Raw genomic sequence first — 20,635 nt, 5'->3', positions numbered from 1 at the left:
CCGCGTGTGTGTGTGTGTGTGGAGCATCTGTCTCTGAGTGTTTCCTTTCTGACACAGCACAAATTTAGACAATACCACTAGAGGTAACAACTCACCACGTCTGTCTTGTGATCAGCTTGCCCCCCCCACACACACACAGTCACTTTCTCTCTCCCTCTCTCTTTCCCTCCCTCCCTCCCTCCCTCCCTCCCTCCCTCCCTCCCTCCCTCCCTCCCTCCCTCTCTCTCTCTCCCTCCCTCCCTCCCTCTCTCTCTCTCTCTCTCTCTCTCTCTATCTCTCTCTCTCTCTCTCTCTCTCTCTCTCTCTCTCTCTCTCTCTCTCTCTCTCTCTCTCTCTCTCTCTCTCTCTCTCCCTCCCTCCCTCCCTCCCTCCCTCCCTCCCTCCCTCCCTCCCTCTCTTACCCTGGTATGGAAGCATGGTCTTCTCCCCCAGGAATCCAGGCAGCCATTCGTAGAAGGCAATATTCTGTAAAAAAAAAAAATGTTTTACAATATAATGAATTTTACTTGTCAAGTGTTTGTCAATACACAGGATAATTACATTGTTGATAAACCAGAAGGAATAAGAGGTGACGCAGTCACACAGACACTCTTAACTAATATCATTTAATCCAGAAACTCACGACCACCTGGCATTGATGCAACTAGCAACACTTTTTCCTGGTCATGTGACATGCTATATTACTGTAAATAATCACTAAATGACCAGCTGTGTGTTGGTTGGATTACAGCAGACTTTTCCTAGTACCTGGAACGTGGCGACCACGGTCTTCCTGGCGTTTTGAAACAGGTCTTCGTCAGACCACGACGAGTGTTTCTCACGTAGCTGGGAGGCGATGTAATTGTGGTAGCGAAACCACACGATCCCCTCGGCCATGGTGAACACATTCTCGTTGCCCCAGGCGTTACCCAACTCTGGAGGGTGGAAACGAAGAAACAGAAAGGGTTTACTCTGGCTGCGTGTTTGGCCGTTGGACTGCAGTATCGACTGTATGACAGGGTTGGGGTCATCTCCATTTGAAATCAGTCAATTCAGGAAGTAAACTGAAAATCCAGTAATTGACTGAGTAGAAACGAAACCCAACCCTGGTATATAAATGTTTATAAGCAGTGATAACTGTCCTGAGAATAAAGTATTTTCAGTAATTCTTTACAGGTGCCGATATCTTTTTCTCTCTGACCTCCTTAAAGGCGTTGATATCTTTATAAGTTATTACTTAATGGTTCCTATTCTTTAGCTGTGCCAAGGCATGAGTGTCATGGAGTCACACCCTCCGGATCAGGAGCAGGAAGTTTTACACAGCTTTATCATATCTATTTCTTGTGTCAATATATTTATATCCATTAACAGTTCAAATCTTCTTTTGTATTTCCTTATTGCATTTTTTTTTGTCATTAGTGAAGTGTCTAACCAGATCAACTGGCATTATGTAAGTTTTACTGTGCAAGTCCATTGTCACGGACTTCCCTGGATTGTGGAGTAACTGTTTACATGATGTAATCAGCTACATGTTATCTGATTACGTTAAATTAAATAAACTTTAATCAGTTACATTACCAGCCAAAATATCATGAAAAAACCCACACATGATTACTTCTTAGATTTCTTTTAAATTCAGAAAAGATTGTTGGTTAATTTAAAAAGAAAAATACATTATGACACCTTTCTGTTTTCTCAATGACATTCAGATAAGCATTGAAAAAAGGTGCACGTTTAAATTTGTTCCACCTGAGCGAGTCTGACCACAAGTTAAGAGACCTCTATGACGACACACCAAATGTGTTTCATGGATCCTTTTTTTTTGTCTTATTCTAATACCTCTTAAGGGGAATGTAATCCGAAAGTAAAAGTAATCAGATTACATTACTGAGTTTTGGGTAATCAAGAAGATGAAAAAGAAGAACAAGAAGAAGATGAAGAAGATGATGAAGAAGAAGAAGAAGCAGAAGAAAAAGCAGAAGAAGACAACAAGCATCTACTCACCATAGAGCCCCTCAGGTCCATGCTGACCAGTGGAGGGATCAGCAGCGCTCCACATGAGGCTAGTGCTCCCGCTCCTCTTGGGCATGTCCAACTGCTCCCCCGAGGCTAGGAGACCTCCAGAGAAACTCCTCAGGGCGTCAGACCAGGAACTAGATGGGCCGTAGATAGAGCTGCCGTCCAGCCATGCTGTCACCAGGTTCACCTACGTAACATGACATGACATAGCGACGCTATCACCAGGTTCACCTACATAACATGACATAGCCACACTGTCACCAGGTTCACCTACATAACATAACATAGCCACGCAGGTAGGTGATTCACCTACCTAACATGACATGACATGACATAGCCACACTGTCACCAGGTTCACCTACATAACATGACATAACATGACATAGCCACGCTGTCACCAGGTTCACCTAATAACATAACATAGCCACACAGTCACCGGGTTCACCTACATAACATGACATAACATGACATAGCCACACTTCACCAGGATCACCTTTATGGAACATGACATGACTTAACATGACATAGCCATACAGTCACCAGGTTCACCTACAGGTGTTATGAAAAATTGATGTAATTTTGGATGTATTACTTGATTATTATGCCCGACAGATGTCCAACAGACTGACCATGTAATCACTAAAGTATGACCAGTACCTGTCTGTTATAGTACCTGTCTGTTATAGTACCTGTCTGTTATAGTACCTGTCTGTCTGTTATAGTACCTGTCTGTTATAGTACCTGTCTGTTATAGTACCTGTCTGTTATAGTACCTGTCTGTCTGTTATAGTACCTGTCTGTTATAGTACCTGTCTGTTATAGTATCTGTCTGTCTGTTATAGTACCTGTCTGTCTGTTATAGTTCCTGTCTGTTATAGTACCTGTCTGTCATAGTACCTCTGTTATAGTACCTGTCTGTCTGTTATAGTACCTGTCTGTTATAGTACCTGTCTGTTATAGTACCTGTTATTACCTATCTACAATAATTATTACCCGTGTGTGAGGGTTATTACCCGTGTGTGAGGGTTATTACCTGTGTGCGGGGGTTATTACCTGTGTGTGGGGGTTATTACCTGTGTGCGGGGGTTATTACCTGTGTGCGGGGATTATTGGGGCTCTGGCTGGAGTGTTTTTCCCAGGGCCCCCTCTGGAAGGGCAGTAGGACACGGCCGGTACGGTGGGGGTCGAAGACTGGGTCTCCCTCTGGGACGGGGATGTACATGAACTCAGGGGGACAGCCGGGAGGACGGGAGTCCAGTATCTCAAACATTACATGGTACCCTTCACAGACAGAGGAGACAGAGAAACACTGTGAGATTTATAAGACACATAAAGGGTCATACGTGCTTATAACAAGTTATATGGATCTCAAACATGACATGGTACCCTGAACAGGCAATGGAGAAATATACTGTATATAACATTTGACTTAAAGCCTGCTGCAGCTATAATGCTGTATAACTTGTATTTTATAACGAGGCTGTTATTTAGTCTGGATCATTATAAAATGGTAATAAGACATTATTATATCATCTCAAAGGGGGTCATACATATTTAAAATGTGTTAGAATCATCTTACTATGCATTATTATAACCGAGGTGACTATGGCAACCTCACCTCAATTATTTAGGTTCATTTCATAATGCAATTTTTTGTTTAAACAATACCTCCTGAATGTCATCATGCCATAGTGAACAATAAACATTGACTTACCGAAGAACACAGAGAGTACGGTCTGGTTGTGTGCGGAGGGCAGGCCCGAGTGGCCCCTGGCCATCACATCGCTGAGTTTGCGCGGGTTGGGGAGCTGTGGTTCCTGCAGAGGCTGGAGCACCCCGTCAGAGTAACGCGCGGGCAGCAGTCGCACCAGGGGGGAACCTGCACCAGCACACACTTCCATTATCACCTAGCAACAGTGCAACTTATGGCTTTCTATAATCGCATCCTATATCTTTAAATATTTACATTTCACATAGTTTATATTGTCAGTTATATTGTCAGATTTTATTAGAAACTTACCAACAGCTCCTCGACTGTGATAGGCTAAATTGTTATACCAGCCGTCATATCGTTGGACTTCCCAGGTGACTTTAGACTGAGCATCTAAACAGGTGAATTTATAGATAGACACTTTCAGTGTGGTACTTAAATTGAGGACTTTTTTTCTTTCTTTTTTTAAATCAAACTTATTTATCAAGATGAGATATTTTCCGTGGGTTTTAACCGAATAATTTAAAGTAACTAGGTACAAGGCTACTTACGTTCAACGATAAGGGCAAGCACTGCCAGCACTGTCAAGATACTCCAGATCGGTTTACGCAAATCCATTGACGCGAGAGATGTAACTGCATGCACTCTTAGCCAGTCAAGTGTCTAGTCGAGGAGCACTTGTGTGGAAAGACCAGGTAAGGTAGGAAAACATTGGGCTAAATCTTCACATAAAATAATCTTTACCTCACATTTTAGTTTTGTTTGGTAATGTGTTTAAAAAATCAATGTGGGTATCAGTGCTTCATAAAAATAAATAGTCACTCTAACGTAGAGAAGAAGGTGTGTTGGTCGGAAGCGATAAAGAATCCTTTAATTAAACAAGAAGAGGACAATTGGTTGATTTGCTCTAAAGAAAAAAGCCTATTTTGAATAGATAGATAAGTTTGTTACTTACCCTAATTGTTGTGGATGAAATGTCATGCGCACTGAAGAATCAGAACTATTTAAAAAATGTAGTTGATAGCCATACAATATAGCCTATTGCTACAGGGAAGGATAGTCTGCAGTGTCGATGACCCAAGTTCTTACAAATGACTGACACATGCGTTTCCTTGATGGACTGGTCATCACCAGTTACAGTAACACACCCCTTATTCTAAGGAATACCAATAAATGCATCCTTAAAGATAAACAAAAGAAGTGGGGATAGACTATAAAAGATAAGTTGTCGCCTTCGTGCGTTACATTCGTTCTTCTCATCCTTCTGCTACTGTCTTGATCTGCTCTAGTCACTTTTATACACTTAAAGGTGAGTATTATTTTTAAGCATATATATTATGCATTATTTTAATGTCGCACACTGGCGTATTAGTATGGTTTGGAGGTAGATAGAAGAGTTTTGTGTGTGTGTTTGCTTTGCTATTTGTTTGTTGCTTCCAAAACGAGTCGAATTTAAGATGGGTTGGTCTTTGTCCTTGTAGTTTGCCAGGGAGGGTAAACTTGAGTGCAAGAGTATCCACTTACTGTACTCATTGACTGTACTGTACCTGACACGGTTTAGTTTGCATGTACTTTCAATCTCAACAACTGGTTTCTTAAAGCACTTTGTATTTTACAATAATTAGAAAATGTATGTTGAATTAAAAATACTTTTTTCTTGATTCGGGAAAACAGTCAAATGCATTTGATAATTGAAACAATTCATATTTTTACTTAAGTTTTCACTTTTTAAATGATGTAACATTCTCATTCCCCGGTGTATCCCTACTATAGAGTAAGGAACTGATGTGCTAATCTCTGGATCTTTAGACAGTAACTGAGACACCCTGCTCACCACACTGTCCCTTCTGTCACGCTGTCTGCTCTCAGCTCCGGAGATCCTGAGGAAAGATGACTTTCTACGATGACATTTACCCATTCTACCCCTTACAAAGAACCTCCTTTATCTTCAGCACCTACCTCCTCACCATTATCCTGGTCTTCCTGGTCCTCACGGTCAGCTTCCTTCTTATTCTGCCAGGTATCAGAGGCAAGTCGGTGAGTATAATGAACTGGTGCAACCCTAACTATGGATTCATTCATATTAATGCCCGACAGAAATGGAATCTTCAGATTTCATCCATCTTCAGATTTCATTCATCTTCAGATTTCATTCATTTTCAAATTTCATCTTCAGATTCCATTTCTGTTGGCGCTAATATGAGTACACTATTATGACGTCGTACAAAATTGTAGATAATACAATTTCTCAATGTAAAAAAATGCATATTTAAACATATTATTTACCCTTGGAATGTGATTGAGATAAACTGGATGAATAAACTTTAGTTAAGAATTTATGGATGTGAGATCTGTCAGTAAGTCACACGTAACCTCTCTCACTTCTAGAGACTATTCTGGATGTTCAGGATCATCATCAGTTTATTCATAGGCGTTGTGATAGTGGGTAAGTACCTATAACTGGAAATGGCTATACATTTTCCACATCACATGACATCTATTGCAACACGTCAAATGACTGGCAGTCATTGGATTCTAAATCTTCTTATCTTTTTTGCTCTAATAAACAGACCGATTCTGATAGATCGGAGAGGATGTTGATTATTAAGCATTGTATTGTTTGTTTCCTATTATGTCTGTAAGTGTAAGTGTGTCATCTCATTTCATATCATCTCAGCACTGAATTTCACCAGCGACTGGGCTGAGGCCCGAGCCACCACCAACACCACCTACAAGTCCTTCAGCAGTGAGGAGGTGAACGCTGAAGTGGGACTGCACATAGGACTGTATGGCATTAACATTACTTTAAAAGGTAAAGCCCATAGAATTACAACGTAATACTGTTATGTATTTGTTTACAGTATTACACCTGTATGTATTACATATGTCACTTTTCTGCAGTGTTTGAATGTTCTGTATATGTTACCTGGGGTATAATCTCTCGTCGACAGACGCACCTAACATAACTGCTATCGTAGTGTCTGTCAAGAGACTGTAAGATTATCGTATTGTCGTAGTGTCTGTCAATTCCGTAAGATTATTGTTCTGGGTTTTCTGTGATTGCCTAAGGATAATATTGAATACAGCTACTATACCCCTTTAAGTCATCTTATATTTGATAGCATTCCGCTGTTTTTTACTCTGATGCATTTGAATATGGAGTACATATGAAGAAAGACAAGGCTAAAGTTTTGATACAGTATGTGACACAGAGGGTTGTTATGGTGATCCTGACCCTGCCACACCTGGGGGATGATCACAAGTCATGTGACACGTAACTTGTATTGTGTGAAACGTGAATTAATATATCATTTGTTTTCGATGTCAAATCGCCATTTGGCGACCCTTTCCTTCGAGGTCCTGATAGGTGTCACCCCCCCCCCCCCCCCCCCCCCAGCCCTAGCAAACACACCTGATTTAAACTAATTGCATTTTTGACTGAAGATCATGATTAGGTGATTATTGGAGTCAGGTGTGTTAGCTGGGGCTGGGGCAAAACTATGACACCAATCAGGCCCCCGAAGACTGGAATTCCCCCCCCCCCCCCCATCCATTAAGGGATTAATTGACACATTAAAAAAACATCACAATGATTCTTACAAGGATTCTTATAAGGATTCTGACAAGGATTCTTACAAAGATTCTTACAAAGATTCTGACAAGGATTCTAACAAGGATTCTTACAAAGATTCTGACAAGTGCATGGATTATAACCACCATTGTCCTCTATGGTCCACTCTGTCCCTCCAGGGAATCCTGTGAATCAACTCAACGAGACCATCAACTACAACGAGATGTTTGCATGGAAAGACACCATCGATGAGGAGTACGGGAACGCCTTAGAGAGAGGTCTACCTAACCCCATCCTCTATATCGCTGAGAAGTTTACCCTCAACAACCCATGTGGCCTCATCTACCAGTATAGATACTCTGGGCGCTATGCCTCGGCCACCCTCTGGTAAGATTAGCCATATACAAATAAAGAGTTCTGTGTGACAACCAGTCTCAATATAAACATATATACCTGTAGATGTTTTCAGGGAGACATTGCTCCTCAAACTGTGAGTCAGAATTCGAAGGAAGTGGATATTTGACCGCCAGGTATCCAGAGGTTAAGGTTAGGCATTGGGATCGAAAATGGTCGCGACCCCTAGTTTGGAAAACGCCAGGGTAAGGGTTAAGGTTAGGCAATAGGTTAACAAACCGCCATTGAAATCGGTACAAATTCTGCCGGCTGTACATACACATATACCAAATTTAACTCGCCTCCTCAGGACAGCGTTCTGCTGCTGGCTGGTAGCCAACTTGCTGTTCTCCATGCCTGTCATCCTATACGCCGGCTACATGATGGTGGCCACCGCCGCCTTCATCTTCTTCTCCATGGCCTCCTTCTCCACCATCATGAACCTGCCTACCTGTCTGTTCACCATCGGCACCTCTGGAGCCTTCCAGACAGAGTACAGCGGATCTTTCTGGCTGGCGCTGGCCACAGGTAAGGAAAGGTTTACCAGAGCCCAAGGCTCTTTCCTCAATTCATCTTTCCTCAATTCCTTTGTGTCCTCTCTACTAGCCTCCATCTCAAAAAATGCATTGGAAGTGAAGGTTCGAGGGAAAGGGACCTTGGACCTTCTCCAAATGTGTGTTTTGAGAAGGAGGTGAGGAGAAAGGACGCTAGGATCAAGGAAAGATGAATTGAGAAAGATCCCAGTTATCCACACCAATGACAACATTTAATGAAAATGTTGCTTAAAAGGCGTCCATCTTGTTTTCCAGGTGTGCTGTGTTTAATCATTGGAGTCCTGGTGGTTCTGTTGGACTGTCTGATCCCTGGGAAGATACGAGAGGCCTTCAGTGTCGGGGTGGATAACGACGAAGATGAGGATGTTTATTTTGAAGAGGGATACCTGAACTCCAACTTCCTGGCAGGAGTAACCACCACACCTTTGACAACCTTAGTGCTTCCTACAGTAAGTCTCTGTCAGTTTAATGAGATTAAGTACTGTAGGTCCAGTGTGATCTCTCACGATCATCATCACTATCTCTGGTCCAGGGTGATCTCTCACGATCATGATCACTAGTTCTGATCACTAGTCTATTAAAGTCTATGACATTCATTTTGGCTATCTTCTCAAAAAGAACAGCATTTATTCTTCAACTCTGCTACATAAGTACAGTAATAGGGAATAGTAATTATTGATTATTTATTAACTGTAAATAATGTTATTCTCTTCTTCTTATGTGTTCCAGGATGAAATTCGGAATGTCAGCCGCCAACCATCACTCCAGGAGCTGTCAGTCAGAATGTAACGGAGTCGGATTTATAACCTCCTATCCCCTGCTTGAAATGTCTCCACCCGCGCTATCGAATCGCTAGCTTTTTTGCAGCGTAGTTGGCTAAGACGTTGTCAAGGAGGGGGGTCAAGTGTGTTTGCGGGGCAGAGGTCCCAGCTTCTAGGTGTGAGCTGGATGGGGAGGAAGTAGTATGGCTAAGCTAGCACGGTGATGGAGGAAGTGGTATTGCTAAGCTGGCACGGTGAGCTAGGAAGTGGTATGGCTACGCTAGCATGGTGAGGGAGGAAGTGGTATGGCTACGCTAGCATGGTAAGGGAGGAAGTGGTATGGCTACGCTAGCATGGTGAGGAAGTGGTATGGCTAGCTAGCACGGTGAGGAAGTGGTATGGCTAGCTAGCACAGTGAGGAAGTGGTATGGCTAAGCTAGCACGGTGAGGGACGCTAGCACTATCACAAGCACAGTGACATCTGTGTCTGTCACGTCAAACAATATTCTCTCAACTTGAAAAACAATTATCATTGCAGTTACCAAGAAAAATGTGTTTAACTTTGTGAATTAGTTGTGAATATCTCTGGGAGCCCTTTAAACCTACTGTACAATATATTTAGGTATGTAAATCATGTATATACGTATAATGTGTTAATGCCATAATTGGTTAATATGTACTGTATATATACGTGTCGTATCTGTGCCATTTATCATGTTCCAATAGTGTAACAAAAATTAAGCAAACGTGTGAGATTCACATACTTTTAATGGACATCGTTGAGTCGGGTATTCAAGTCATTGATGATCTGCTTCTTGTGTAATGAACATAAGAGTAAAGTGTGAACGAACAAGTCGCTTGCGTCCCAAATGGCACCCTATTCCCTATATAGTGCACTACTTTAGACCAGAGCCCTACAGAACCCTATTCCCTATTATAGGGCACTACTTTAGACCAGAGCCCTATTCCCTATATAGGGCACTACTTTAGACCAGAGCCCTCTTCCCTATATAGGGAACTACTTTAGACCAGAGCCCTATTCCCTATATAGGGCACTACTTTAGACCAGAGCCCTATTCCCTATATAGGGCACTACTTTAGACCGGAGCCCTATTCCCTATATAGGGCACTACTTTAGACCAGAGCCTTATTCCTTATTATAGGGCACTACTTTAGACCAGAGCCCTCTTCCCTATATAGTGCACTACTTCAGACCAGAGCCCTATTCCCTATATAGGGCACTACTTTAGACCAGAGCCCTATTCCCTATATAGGGCACTACTTTAGACCAGAGCCCTATTCCCTATATAGGGCACTACTTTAGACCAGAGCCCTATTCCCTATATAGTGCACTACTTTAGACCAGAGCCCTATGGGAATAGGGTGCCATCTGGCACTCAGTCGGTGTCCTCAACCTCATGAATATACACCACTCGACTTTCATGTACTTGACTTTATTTTCATCATTGCATGTTATAAATGCCCTTTTTTCCTCTCTTATTTTTTGCTGTTGTTGACATATTTGGAAAGCAATAGTAAGCATTGTCATTAACATTTCATTAATCACAGTATATTCTTAGCTTCTCACAATACAGCAACTGAACAAGTTAATACATTCTCATTATACCTGCTCTGCATTCCAAAATGCCCCCCCCCCCCCCCCCCCCCCCCCCCCCCCCCCCCACCGCCCCTATATCCTTTACAGAGCACTCGTTTTTTTTTTTTTTTTTAAGAATACATGTCGCAGTATTATCTTTGGCCTTCAGCATTGCCATAATGTTATATTGAAACCTTTGTTACATCCAAGGCAGTATAGAGAGAAAAGGACAGCTTCCAGACACTGGTTTATATTCCAAAGGGCACCCTATTCTCTACATAGTGCACTACTTTTGATTAGAGCCCTATGGGCCTTGCATGGTCAAAACTAGTGCACTATCTAGAGGAATACCCACTGGACCAAAAAAAACTAAACGTGTTGAATCTATGTTTACACGCCACTTCAACCCCACCCACCCCCCCAAAGAAAAATTGTAACATAAATCCAATGACATGGTGAAATGTTTTGTTGTTGCTGTTGATTTCCCGTTGAATTCACATTTGTTGACAAACTCAACCAAATGTAAATCAAAACTAGACATTGGAACTGATATCTGTTCCCAGTGGGTAGGGTGTGATTCAGGACACACTACCCTACATTACATTGTTTTCTGTTGCTCAATACCCCCCCCCCCCCCTCCCCCCTCCCTCCTAGCCTGGTCCCCAGATCGGTCTGTGTTGTTGTCTCACCAACTCCTTAGGTAGTAGTTATGCGTTGACATGGCAGGCTCCGATGACAGACCAGGCTACAATAGCCCTGCTATTAAAGAATAGCCTTGTCCTATGCTGTTTAGGTATACACGGGACGTAGCTTAAATACCCCTGCTATTAAAGAATAGCCTTGTCCTATGCTGTTTAGGTATACACAGGACGTAGCTTAAATACCCCTGCTATTGAAGAATAGCCTTGTCCTATGCTGTATAGGTATACACGGGACGTAGCTTAAATACCCCTGCTATTGAAGAATAGCCTTGTCCTATGCTGTTTAGGTATACACAGGACGTAGCTTAAATATCCCTGCTATTGAAGAATAGCCTTGTCCTATGCTGTATAGGTATACACGGGACATAGCTTAAATACCCCTGCTATTGAAGAATAGCCTTGTCCTATGCTGTTTAGGTATACACGGGACGTAGCTTAAATACCCCTGCTATTGAAGAATAGCCATGTCCTATGCTGTATAGGTATACACAGGACGTAGCTTAAATATCCCTGCTATTGAAGAATAGCCTTGTCCTATGCTGTTTAGGTATACACGGGACGTAGCTTAAATACCCCTGCTATTGAAGAATAGCCTTGTCCTATGCTGTTTAGGTATACACGGGACGTAGCTTAAATACCCCTGTTTTGTCACTTGAACTCCTATTGAAGAATAACGACAGGCCAACCCCTTCCCTACAATAAGTTCAGTTACCTTACCAACACGTTTATGTCACTACATTGTTTAATCTTGCATGTTATCAAAATGGAAATAAAATGTGGCGTGTTTGTAATCTAGTCATAAGAACATAATCATTACCTTGCATTTACAGTTTTTTTAACAGTATACATACGTATTCACACACACGCGCACACACACTGTACACATCAAACCATTATGACCGTGTAGCTTTTCAATTATAGCCTGGTACCAGTCTGTTTAGCTAACATTCCATTCCTTGTACAATGCGTCATCGCCAAACAATGTGTTATCCAGGCTACTTCAACTAAGCCTGAAGTTGAATTTTTTTTTTGTTGTTGACATTTTCAGCAGAGTAACATATTACCCCCAAAATAAAATGATATATAAAAAATAAATGTTGCTAATGTACCACCTTGTCACCAGTGGAGGCTGGCGTCACTATAAATCGGAGGACAGGCTCATTGGAATGGCTGGAATACCAGCTTCCTCTGCCTGTCACCCACCCGGTCTGTCCACCATCTTCTCCTAGACATGCAGAAGCAGTGAGAGAGTACGCAGAAAATATGCATACCAAATGCCACCCTATTCCTGACATAGTGAACCTACAGCCATATGGGCCATGGTTAGAAGTACACTACACAGGGAAAAGGGTGCCATTGAGGGTGCATCCATGGAGGGACTAGATGTAGACATGGAGGGACTAGATGTAGACAGGAGTCTCCTGTCCTGTTAACAGTCTGAACATCACTGCAGGCATGGTCTTCATGTTGATCTGACAGAGAGGAGGAGGAGGAGGAGGAAGAGGAAGAGGTGAGTGAGTGAGGAGGAGAGTGAGGCGGAGGAGGAGGATAGTGAGGAAGAGGAGGAGAGTGAGGAAGAGGAGGAAGAAGAGGAGGAGGAAGAGGAGGGGGAGGTGAGTGAGGAGGAGAGTGAGGAGGAGGAGAGTGAGGAAGAGGAGGAGGAAGAGGAGGAGGAGAAGGAGGAAGAGGAGGAGGAGAGTGAGGAAGAGAAGGAGGAGGAGAAGGAGGTGAGTGAGTGAGGAGGAGGGGGAGGAGAGTAAGGAGAAGGAGGAAGATGAGAAGGAGGCGGAGCAGGAGGAGAGAGGGGGATGAGGAAGAGGAGAAGGAGGAGGAGGAGGAGAGTGAGGAGAAAGAGGAGGAGAGTGAGGAGGAGGAGGAGAGTGAGGAGAAAGAGGAGGAGGTGGAGGAGGAGAGTGAGGAGGAGGAGGAAGAAGAGGAGGAGGAAGAGGAGGGGGAGGTGAGTGAGGAGGAGAGTGAGGAGGAGGAGAGTGAGGAAGAGGAGGAGGAAGAGGAGGAGGAGAAGGAGGAAGAGGAGGAGGAGAGTGAGGAGAAAGAGGAGGAGAGTGAGGAAGAGGAGGAAGAAGAGGAGGAGGAAGAGGAGGGGGAGGTGAGTGAGGAGGAGAGTGAGGAGGAGGAGAGTGAGGAGGAGGAGAGTGAGGAAGAGGAGGAGGAAGAGGAGGAGGAGAAGGAGGAAGAGGAGGAGGAGAGTGAGGAGAAAGAGGAGGAGAGTGAGGAGGAGGAGGAGAGTGAGGAGAAAGAGGAGGAGGTGGAGGAGGAGAGTGAGGAGGAGGAGAGTGAGGAGGATGAGGAGAATGAGGAGGAGGGGGAGAGTGATGAAGAGAGTGAGGAGGAGGACAGTGAGGAGGAGGAAGAACAGAAGGAGAGTGAGGAGGAGGAAGAGGAGAAAGAGGAGGAGGAGGAGTGTGAGGAGGATGAGGAGAGTGAGGAAGAGGTGGAGAGTGAGGAGTAGGAGGAGGAGAATGAAGAGGAGGAGGAGAGTGACGAGGAGGAGGAGGAGAGTGAGGAAGAGGAGGAGGAGGAAGAGGAGGAGAAAGAGGTGAGTGAGAGAGAGGAGAGTGAGGGGGAGGAAGAGGATGAGGAGGAGAGAGAGGAAGAGGGGGAGAAGGAGGAGAAGGAGGTAAGTGAGGAGGAGGGGAGTGAGGAAGGGAGGAGGAGAGTGAGGAAAAGGAGGAGAAGGAGGTGAGTGAGGCGGAGGAGAGTGAGGAAGAGGAGGAGGAGAGTGAGGAAGAGGAGGAAGAGGAGAGTGAGGAAGAGGATGGAGAGGATGAGAGTGAGGAAAAGGAGAAGGAGAGTGAGGAAGAGGAGGAGAAGGAGGAGAGTGAAGAGGAGGAGAGTGATGAGGAGAGTGAGGAAGAGGAGGAGGAGAGTGAGGAAGAGGAGGAAGAGGAGAGTGAGGAAGAGGATGGAGAGGATGAGAGTGAGGAAAAGGAGGAGGAGAGTGAGGAAGAGGAGGAGAAGGAGGAGAGTGAAGAGGAGGAGAGTGATGAGGAGAGTGAGGAAGAGGAGGAGGAGGAGAGTAAGGAGGAGGCGGAGGAAGAGGAGAAGGAAGAGGAAGAACAGAAGGAGAGTGAGGAGGAGGAAGAGGAGAAAGAGGAGGAGGAGGAGAGTGAGGAGGAGGAGGAAAAGGAGAAAGAGGAGTAGGAGGAGAGTGAGGAGGAGGAGGAGGAAGAGGAGGAGGAGAGTGATGAGGAGGAGGAGGAGAGTGAGGAGGAGGAGGAGGAGAGTGATGAGGAGGAGGAGGAGAGTGAGAAGGAGGAGAGTGAGGAGGAGGAGGAGGGGAGTGAGGAAGAAGAGAGTGAGGAGGAGGAGGAGGAGAGTGAGGAAGAGGAGGAGAGTGAGGAGGAGGAGAGTGAGGAGGAGGTGGAGGAGAGTGAGGAGGAGAGTGAGGAGGAGGTGGACAAGAGTGAGGCGGAGGAGGATGAGGAGGTGGAGCAGGAGGAGAGTGAGGAGGAGGGGGAGGTGGAGAAGGAGGAGAGTGAGGAGGAGGAGGAGAGTGAGGAGGAGGAGGAAGAGGAGGTGGAGGAGGAGAGTGAGGAGTAGGAGAGTGAGGAGGAGGAGGAAGAGGAGAAAGAGAAGGAGGAGGTGGAGGAGGAGAGTGAGGAAGAGGAGAGTGAGAAGGAGGAGGAAAGTAATGAGGTGGAGAAGGAGCGTGAGGAGGAGGAGAGTGATGAGGAGGAGGAGGATGAGAGTGAGGATGAGGAGGAGGAGAGTGAGAAGGAGGAGAGTGAGGAAGAGGAGGATAGTGAGGAGGAGGAGAGTGAGGAGGAGGAGGAGAGTGAGGAAGAGGAGGAGAGTGAGGAGGAGGAGAATGAGGAGGAGAATGAGGAGGAGGAAGAGGAGGAGAGTGAGGAGGAGGTGGAGGAGAGTGAGGAGGAGGAGGACAAGAGTGAGGAGGAGGAGGAGGAGAGTGAGAAGGAGGAGAGTGAGGAAGAGGAGGATAGTGAGGAGGAGGAGAGTGAGGAGGAGGAGGAGAGTGAGGAAGAGGAGGAGAGTGAGGAGGAGGAGGAGAATGAGGAGGAGGAAGAGGAGGAGAGTGAGGAGGAGGTGGAGGAGAGTGAGGAGGAGAGTGAGGAGGAGAGTGAGGAGGAAGAGGAGGAGGAGGAGGAGAGTGAGGAGGAGGAGGAGAAGGAGAGTGAGGAGAGAATCGAACAGATCAGTGCTCATCATGAAGACACTCACTTGTATTTTTATAAATCGTCTGTTTCGTTCAAAGAGGGTTCTGATAGACTATTCATTGAACGTGTATAACGTTGGCAATTAGCTAACAGTCATAGGATCCTGATGCTCACCTCTCCCACTGATACAGACAGAGTCTGGACTATCTTCTCATGCGGCATGGCAACCACACTCTGCCCATTGATCTCAATGATCCTGTGGCCGACTCGCACCCCTCCTCGCTCTGCGATACCGCCACGCATCAGACTGCAGATCTGAGGAGAGAGAAAGAAAAGCTCAACCCTGAATCCAAATGGCTGTTATCAGGATCATTATAAGAGAGATGATAATTAAAGTACAAAGAGGTCATACATGCGTATGACAAGTCTTATAATGCATTATAACGGTATCATAATCCTACTCACGATGCCGTTCTGAACACTGAAGCCCAGCTGGAACTTGAGGTCAGGTCTCTTGATGAGGACAGTGGTGACAGGAGGACAACTCACGATGCTCAGCTTCACCTGCACCTGGCTCTTCAGACCCTGGCAGGACAACCGGAACACGATAAATAGCAATGGCAATTCTAGAGTGTCTCAATACTCTAGAATGGCTTCCTAGAATGCCCATGTCTCAATCTCATTACTCTAGAATGGCTTCCTAGAATGGCCATACCTCAATATCAATACTCTAGAATGGCCGTGTCTCAATCTCAATACTCTAGAATGGCCGTGTCTCAATCTCAATACTCTAGAATGGCCGTGTCTCAATCTCAATACTCTAGAATGGCTGTGTTGATCTCAATACTCTAAAATGTCTTCCTAGAATGTCCGTATCTCAATATCAATACTCTAGAATGGCCGTGTCTCAATCTCAATACTGTAGAATGGCTGTGTCTCAATCTCAATACTGTAGAATGGCCGTGTCTCAATCTCAATACTGTAGAATGGCTGTGTCTCAATCTCAATACTGTAGAATGGCTGTGTCTCAATCTCAATACTGTAGAATGGCTGTGTCTCAATCTCAATACTGTAGAATGGCTGTGTCTCAATCTCAATACTGTAGAATGGCTGTGTTGATCTCAATACTCTAAAATGTCTTCCTAGAATGGCTGTGTGGATCTCAATCTCAATACTCTAGACCAGTGGTTCCCAAACTTGTTATAGTCCCGTACCTCTTCAAACATTCAACCTCAAGCTGTGTACCCCCTCTAGCACCAGGGTCAGTGCACTCTCAAATGTTATTTTTTGCCATCATTGTTAGCCTGCCACACACACACACTATACGATACATTTATTAAAAATAAGAATGAGTTTTTGTCACAACCCGGTTCGTGGGAATTGACAAAGAGCTCTTATAGGACCAGGGCACAAATAATAATATTATAATAATCATTCATTTTGAAGTTTATTTAGCCATCTTACATATAAAACCTTATTTTATATGTAAGATTGTGAATAACTCACCACAGGTTAATGAGAAGAGTGTGCTTGAAAGGATGCACATAACTCTGCAATGTTGGGTTGTATTGGAGAGAGTCTCAGTCTTAAATCATTTTCCACACACAGTCTGTGCCTGTATTTAGTTGTCATGCTAGTGAGGGCTGAGAATCCACTCTCACATAGGTGCGTAGTTGCAAAGGGCGTCAGTGGCTTAACAATGCGATTTGCCACGGCAGGACACTCTGAGCGCAGCCCAATCCAGAAATCTGGCAGTGGCTTCTGATTAAATTCAATATTCACAGAAGCGCTTGTTGCAATTTCGATTAGGCTCTCTTGTTCAGATATCGGTAAGTAGACTGGAGGCAGGGCATGAAAGGGATAACAAATCCAGTTGTTTGTGTCTTCCGTTTCAGGAAAGTACCTGCGTAATTGCGCACCCAACTCACTCAGGTGCTTCGCTATATCACATTTGACATTGTCTGTAAGCTTGAGTTCATTTGCACACAAAAAATCTTACAATGATGGAAAGACCTGTGTGTTGTCCTTGTTAATGCAGACAGAGAAGAGCTCCAACTTCTTAATCATAGCCTCAATTTTGTCCCCATTAAATACAGTTGCGGGGAGTCCCTGTAATCCTAGATTCAGATCATTCAGGTGAGAAAAAACATCACCCAGATAGGCCAGTCGTGTGAGGAACTCATCATGCAAGCGGTCAGACAAGTAAAAATTATGGTCAGTAAATAAAAATGTAAGCTTCTCTCAATTTAAAAAAAACGTGTTAATACTTTGCCCCTTGATAACCAGCGCACTTCTGTATGTTGTAAAAGCATTACGTGGTCGCTGCCCATATCATTGCATAGTGCAGAAAATACATGAGAGCTCAGGGGCCTTGCTTTAACAAAGTTAAAAATTTTCACTGTAATGTCCAAAACGTCTTTCAAGCTGTCAGGCATTCCCTTGGCAGCAAGAGCCTCTCGGTGGATGCTGCAGTGTAACCAAGTGACGTCGGGAGCAACTGCTTGCACGCGCATTACAACTCCACTATGTCTCCCTGTCATGTCTTTTGCACCATCAGTACAGATACCAACACATCTAGACCACCAAAGTTAATTTGATGTCACAAAGCTGTCCAGTACTTTAAAAATATCCTCTCCTGTTGTCCTGGTTTCCAGTGGTTTGCAGAAGAGGATGTCTTCCTTAACTGACCCCCAATAAACGTAACGGACATATACCAGGAGCTGTTCCAGGCCCGCCACGTCTGTTGACTCATCCAGCTGTAACGCATAGAATTCCCTGGCTTGTATGTGAAGCAGTAATTGTTTCAAAACATCTCTTGCCATGTCACTGATGCATAATGAAACAATATTGTTTGATGAAGACCTTGTCTGTATAGTTTTTTGGGCCTTTTCCCCCAGCATTGTCCCAACAATATCTGCGGCAGCAGGAAGAAGTAAGTCTTCCACAATAGTACGTGGCTTGCCTGTCCTAGCCACTCGGTAGCTCACCATATAAGACGCTTCTAGTCCCTTCTTATTAATGGTATCTGTTGCTTTTATACATGTCTTACTACTCGAAAGTCATCTTAATTCTCACTCAAAATGTTTTTATTATTTTAATATAATAAATTATATTATTTTTCAAATTGGCATGTTTTGTTTCTAAATGTCTGCGCAAGAGTGAAGGTTTCATTGAGTTGTGAGATAGTACTTTGTACATATAACACACTGTGGCTGAGGAAAGGCAATATAAGGGAACCCCAAATCAATGCAGTACTACCAGTAGAGCTGGTATGTGTCTTTTTTGAACCATTTATCAATTTTCGAGCAAACGGAATGAGCAGCAGCTACGTTTGGCTCCATACGGACTGTTAGTGGAATTCCCGCTAGAGAGTGACGGTTAATGTGATTGGATGTTAATTATTTGACTAGGTTACCTGTATTTGACATTGTGTTGTTATTTCGCTGAACACTAGATGGTTTCATTTTATTTTTGGTAGTGAAACGAGGCTAATCAGGCGAGAGAAAAAAAACTCACCCAAATGTATAGCCCCGTTGGAAAATGTAAATGGACTGTTTGAAAATGTGAAGAATTATTTTTATATATATTTTTTTATGTGAATCACATTTTTATTTGGCGTACCCCCGACGGCATTGCAGTGTGGGAATACCTGCTCTAGAATGCCGATGTCAATCTCAATACTCTAGAATGGCCGTGTCTCAATCTCAATACTCTAGAATGGCCGTGTCTCAATCTCAATACTCTGGAATGGCCGTGTCTCAATCTCAATACTCTAGAATGGCCGTGTCTCAATCTCAATACTCTAGAATGGCCCTGTCTCAACCTCAATACTCTAGAATGTCTTCGTAGAATGGCTGTGTCGATCTCAATCTCAATACTAATGGCTTCCTCATCTCCTTTTCTTTAATGACTGATAAGAGACAAATAAAGGAAGTGGTTTAAACTTTTGAGTTTAAAAAAAGTCAAAAAGGCTCAATGAGCAGTAACATAACATAGATGCTGCCTGAGTTGACTGTATGCTCCAGACCTTGGCTGCAGTCCAAACACTTAAGACACACCCTATCTCCTCAGCCCTCAAATTTAGTGGAAACTTCTGATGATGTATCATGACGTCTGACGAGTATACACTTGCAGGGCAAGGGGCGAGGGAGGAAGGAATGATTTTTAAATGGACCACCCTTGGCCGGAAACGTCACTCGTTCATCCTGCGATGATTGTGTTTTCAGCCCCCGGAAGCTTGTGGGTGCTTCACATGCACTACAGTCAATAATGAGTGCATGTCTACTTATATTAAATATATAATTATTAATATACGCCTACTGTATGATAGCTAGCAAATTAATTAGTTAACTGACGTTAGCCTGCCTAGCTGGAACTTCTGAAGAAGGAAAATTTCTACAATTTCCAGAAGATAACCAAACAAAAACATATTTACTTTACGTGTTTGTGCTGTCATGTGCATTAATAGCACAATGTCTAACTTATTTGCATTAGTTTTTACTTGCACTTGTATGTTGACTTCCCCATTGATGTTGTTTTTAAGTTTTCTTCGCGGACTTTTCTTAGCGGATGTACAATCGTCGCAAATTGAATTATTGGGAATTTTAAGGCCCCGGAGTGAACAAAATTGTACACTAGCAATGCCGAATAAAAACAAGAGCTTACGTTGTAAACTTCCCTTGCTTGGCTAATCATTTTGGACCGTCCACCCAAGATGGCGACGGGGATTCCCTCCAAGGGCATAAGGCGAGGGTAAGTAGACGAGGGTGTGTCTTTTAAATGTTTGGACCGTAACCCTTGACGATGCCCTGGCAGGTGGCTAGTGGTAAGCCCCACCAGGCTGGTGTTATTGATGGACTTGATCTTGTCTGCAACACTAAGCTAGTATTACCACACATAATGCTAACTAGCATTGTCAGGCATGACATATGCCTGTATTAAGCTAGTATTACCACACATAATGCTAACTACCATTGTCAGGCATGACATATGCCTGTATTAAGCTAGTATTACCACACATAATGCTAACTAGCATTGTCAGGCATGACATATGCCTGTATTAAGCTAGTATTACCACACATAATGCTAGCTAGCATTGTCAGGCATGACATATGCCTGTATTAAGCTAGTATTACCACACATAATGCTAACTAGCATTGTCAGGCATGGCATATGCCTGTATTAAGCTAGTATTACCACACATAATGCTAACT

The 20,635-nt window shown here is 43.9% G+C and overlaps 3 protein-coding genes across 3 annotated transcripts in view; 1 reads left to right on the top strand and 2 right to left on the bottom strand.

Annotated features, from left to right (window-relative positions):
• The window catches only part of LOC129854824 (dual oxidase 2-like), a 30,753-nt gene extending 25,875 nt beyond the window's left edge, over positions 1–4,878 (bottom strand). Inside the window, exons 1-8 of the mRNA XM_055921965.1 lie at positions 4,665–4,878; positions 4,261–4,386; positions 4,019–4,102; positions 3,713–3,877; positions 3,092–3,279; positions 1,984–2,185; positions 748–914; positions 402–465 (exon numbers count right to left, since the gene is read on the bottom strand). Of these exons, the coding sequence (XP_055777940.1) occupies positions 402–465; positions 748–914; positions 1,984–2,185; positions 3,092–3,279; positions 3,713–3,877; positions 4,019–4,102; positions 4,261–4,327 (937 nt within the window). The 5' untranslated portion in view covers positions 4,328–4,386; positions 4,665–4,878. The remainder of the gene's footprint in view (positions 1–401; positions 466–747; positions 915–1,983; positions 2,186–3,091; positions 3,280–3,712; positions 3,878–4,018; positions 4,103–4,260; positions 4,387–4,664) is intronic.
• A 721-nt stretch (positions 4,879–5,599) lies between these two features.
• Positions 5,600–10,088, top strand: LOC129854910 (dual oxidase maturation factor 1-like). The gene is made up of 7 exons (XM_055922067.1): positions 5,600–5,746; positions 6,098–6,155; positions 6,387–6,521; positions 7,460–7,667; positions 7,984–8,201; positions 8,483–8,676; positions 8,957–10,088. The coding sequence occupies exons 1-7, from the start codon at positions 5,600–5,602 to the stop codon at positions 9,014–9,016; spliced, it is 1,020 nt and encodes a 339-aa protein (XP_055778042.1). The 3' UTR covers positions 9,017–10,088.
• Positions 10,089–11,222: 1,134 nt separating this feature from the next.
• Positions 11,223–20,635, bottom strand: part of LOC129854823 (filaggrin-like) — a 30,185-nt gene continuing 20,772 nt past the window's right edge. The window contains exons 10-12 of the mRNA XM_055921964.1: positions 15,888–16,007; positions 15,597–15,737; positions 11,223–12,758 (exon numbers count right to left, since the gene is read on the bottom strand). Of these exons, the coding sequence (XP_055777939.1) occupies positions 12,687–12,758; positions 15,597–15,737; positions 15,888–16,007 (333 nt within the window). The 3' untranslated portion in view covers positions 11,223–12,686. The remainder of the gene's footprint in view (positions 12,759–15,596; positions 15,738–15,887; positions 16,008–20,635) is intronic.

This window comes from Salvelinus fontinalis, chromosome 5 (assembly GCF_029448725.1).
Source record: "Salvelinus fontinalis isolate EN_2023a chromosome 5, ASM2944872v1, whole genome shotgun sequence".
Taxonomy (NCBI): domain Eukaryota; kingdom Metazoa; phylum Chordata; class Actinopteri; order Salmoniformes; family Salmonidae; genus Salvelinus; species Salvelinus fontinalis.
The sequence above is the reverse complement of the archived record's forward strand: the minus strand, read 5'-3'. Positions and strand labels throughout refer to the sequence as shown.

Excerpts from the sequence above, each read along its gene's own strand:
- LOC129854910 (XM_055922067.1), top strand. The coding sequence starts at position 5,600 with ATGACTTTCTACGATGACATTTACCCATTCTACCCCTTACAAAGAACC. Across the intron at positions 7,668-7,983 it reads TATGCCTCGGCCACCCTCTG|GACAGCGTTCTGCTGCTGGC; the intron begins GTAAGATTAGCC and ends TCGCCTCCTCAG. Across the intron at positions 8,677-8,956 it reads CAACCTTAGTGCTTCCTACA|GATGAAATTCGGAATGTCAG; the intron begins GTAAGTCTCTGT and ends TATGTGTTCCAG.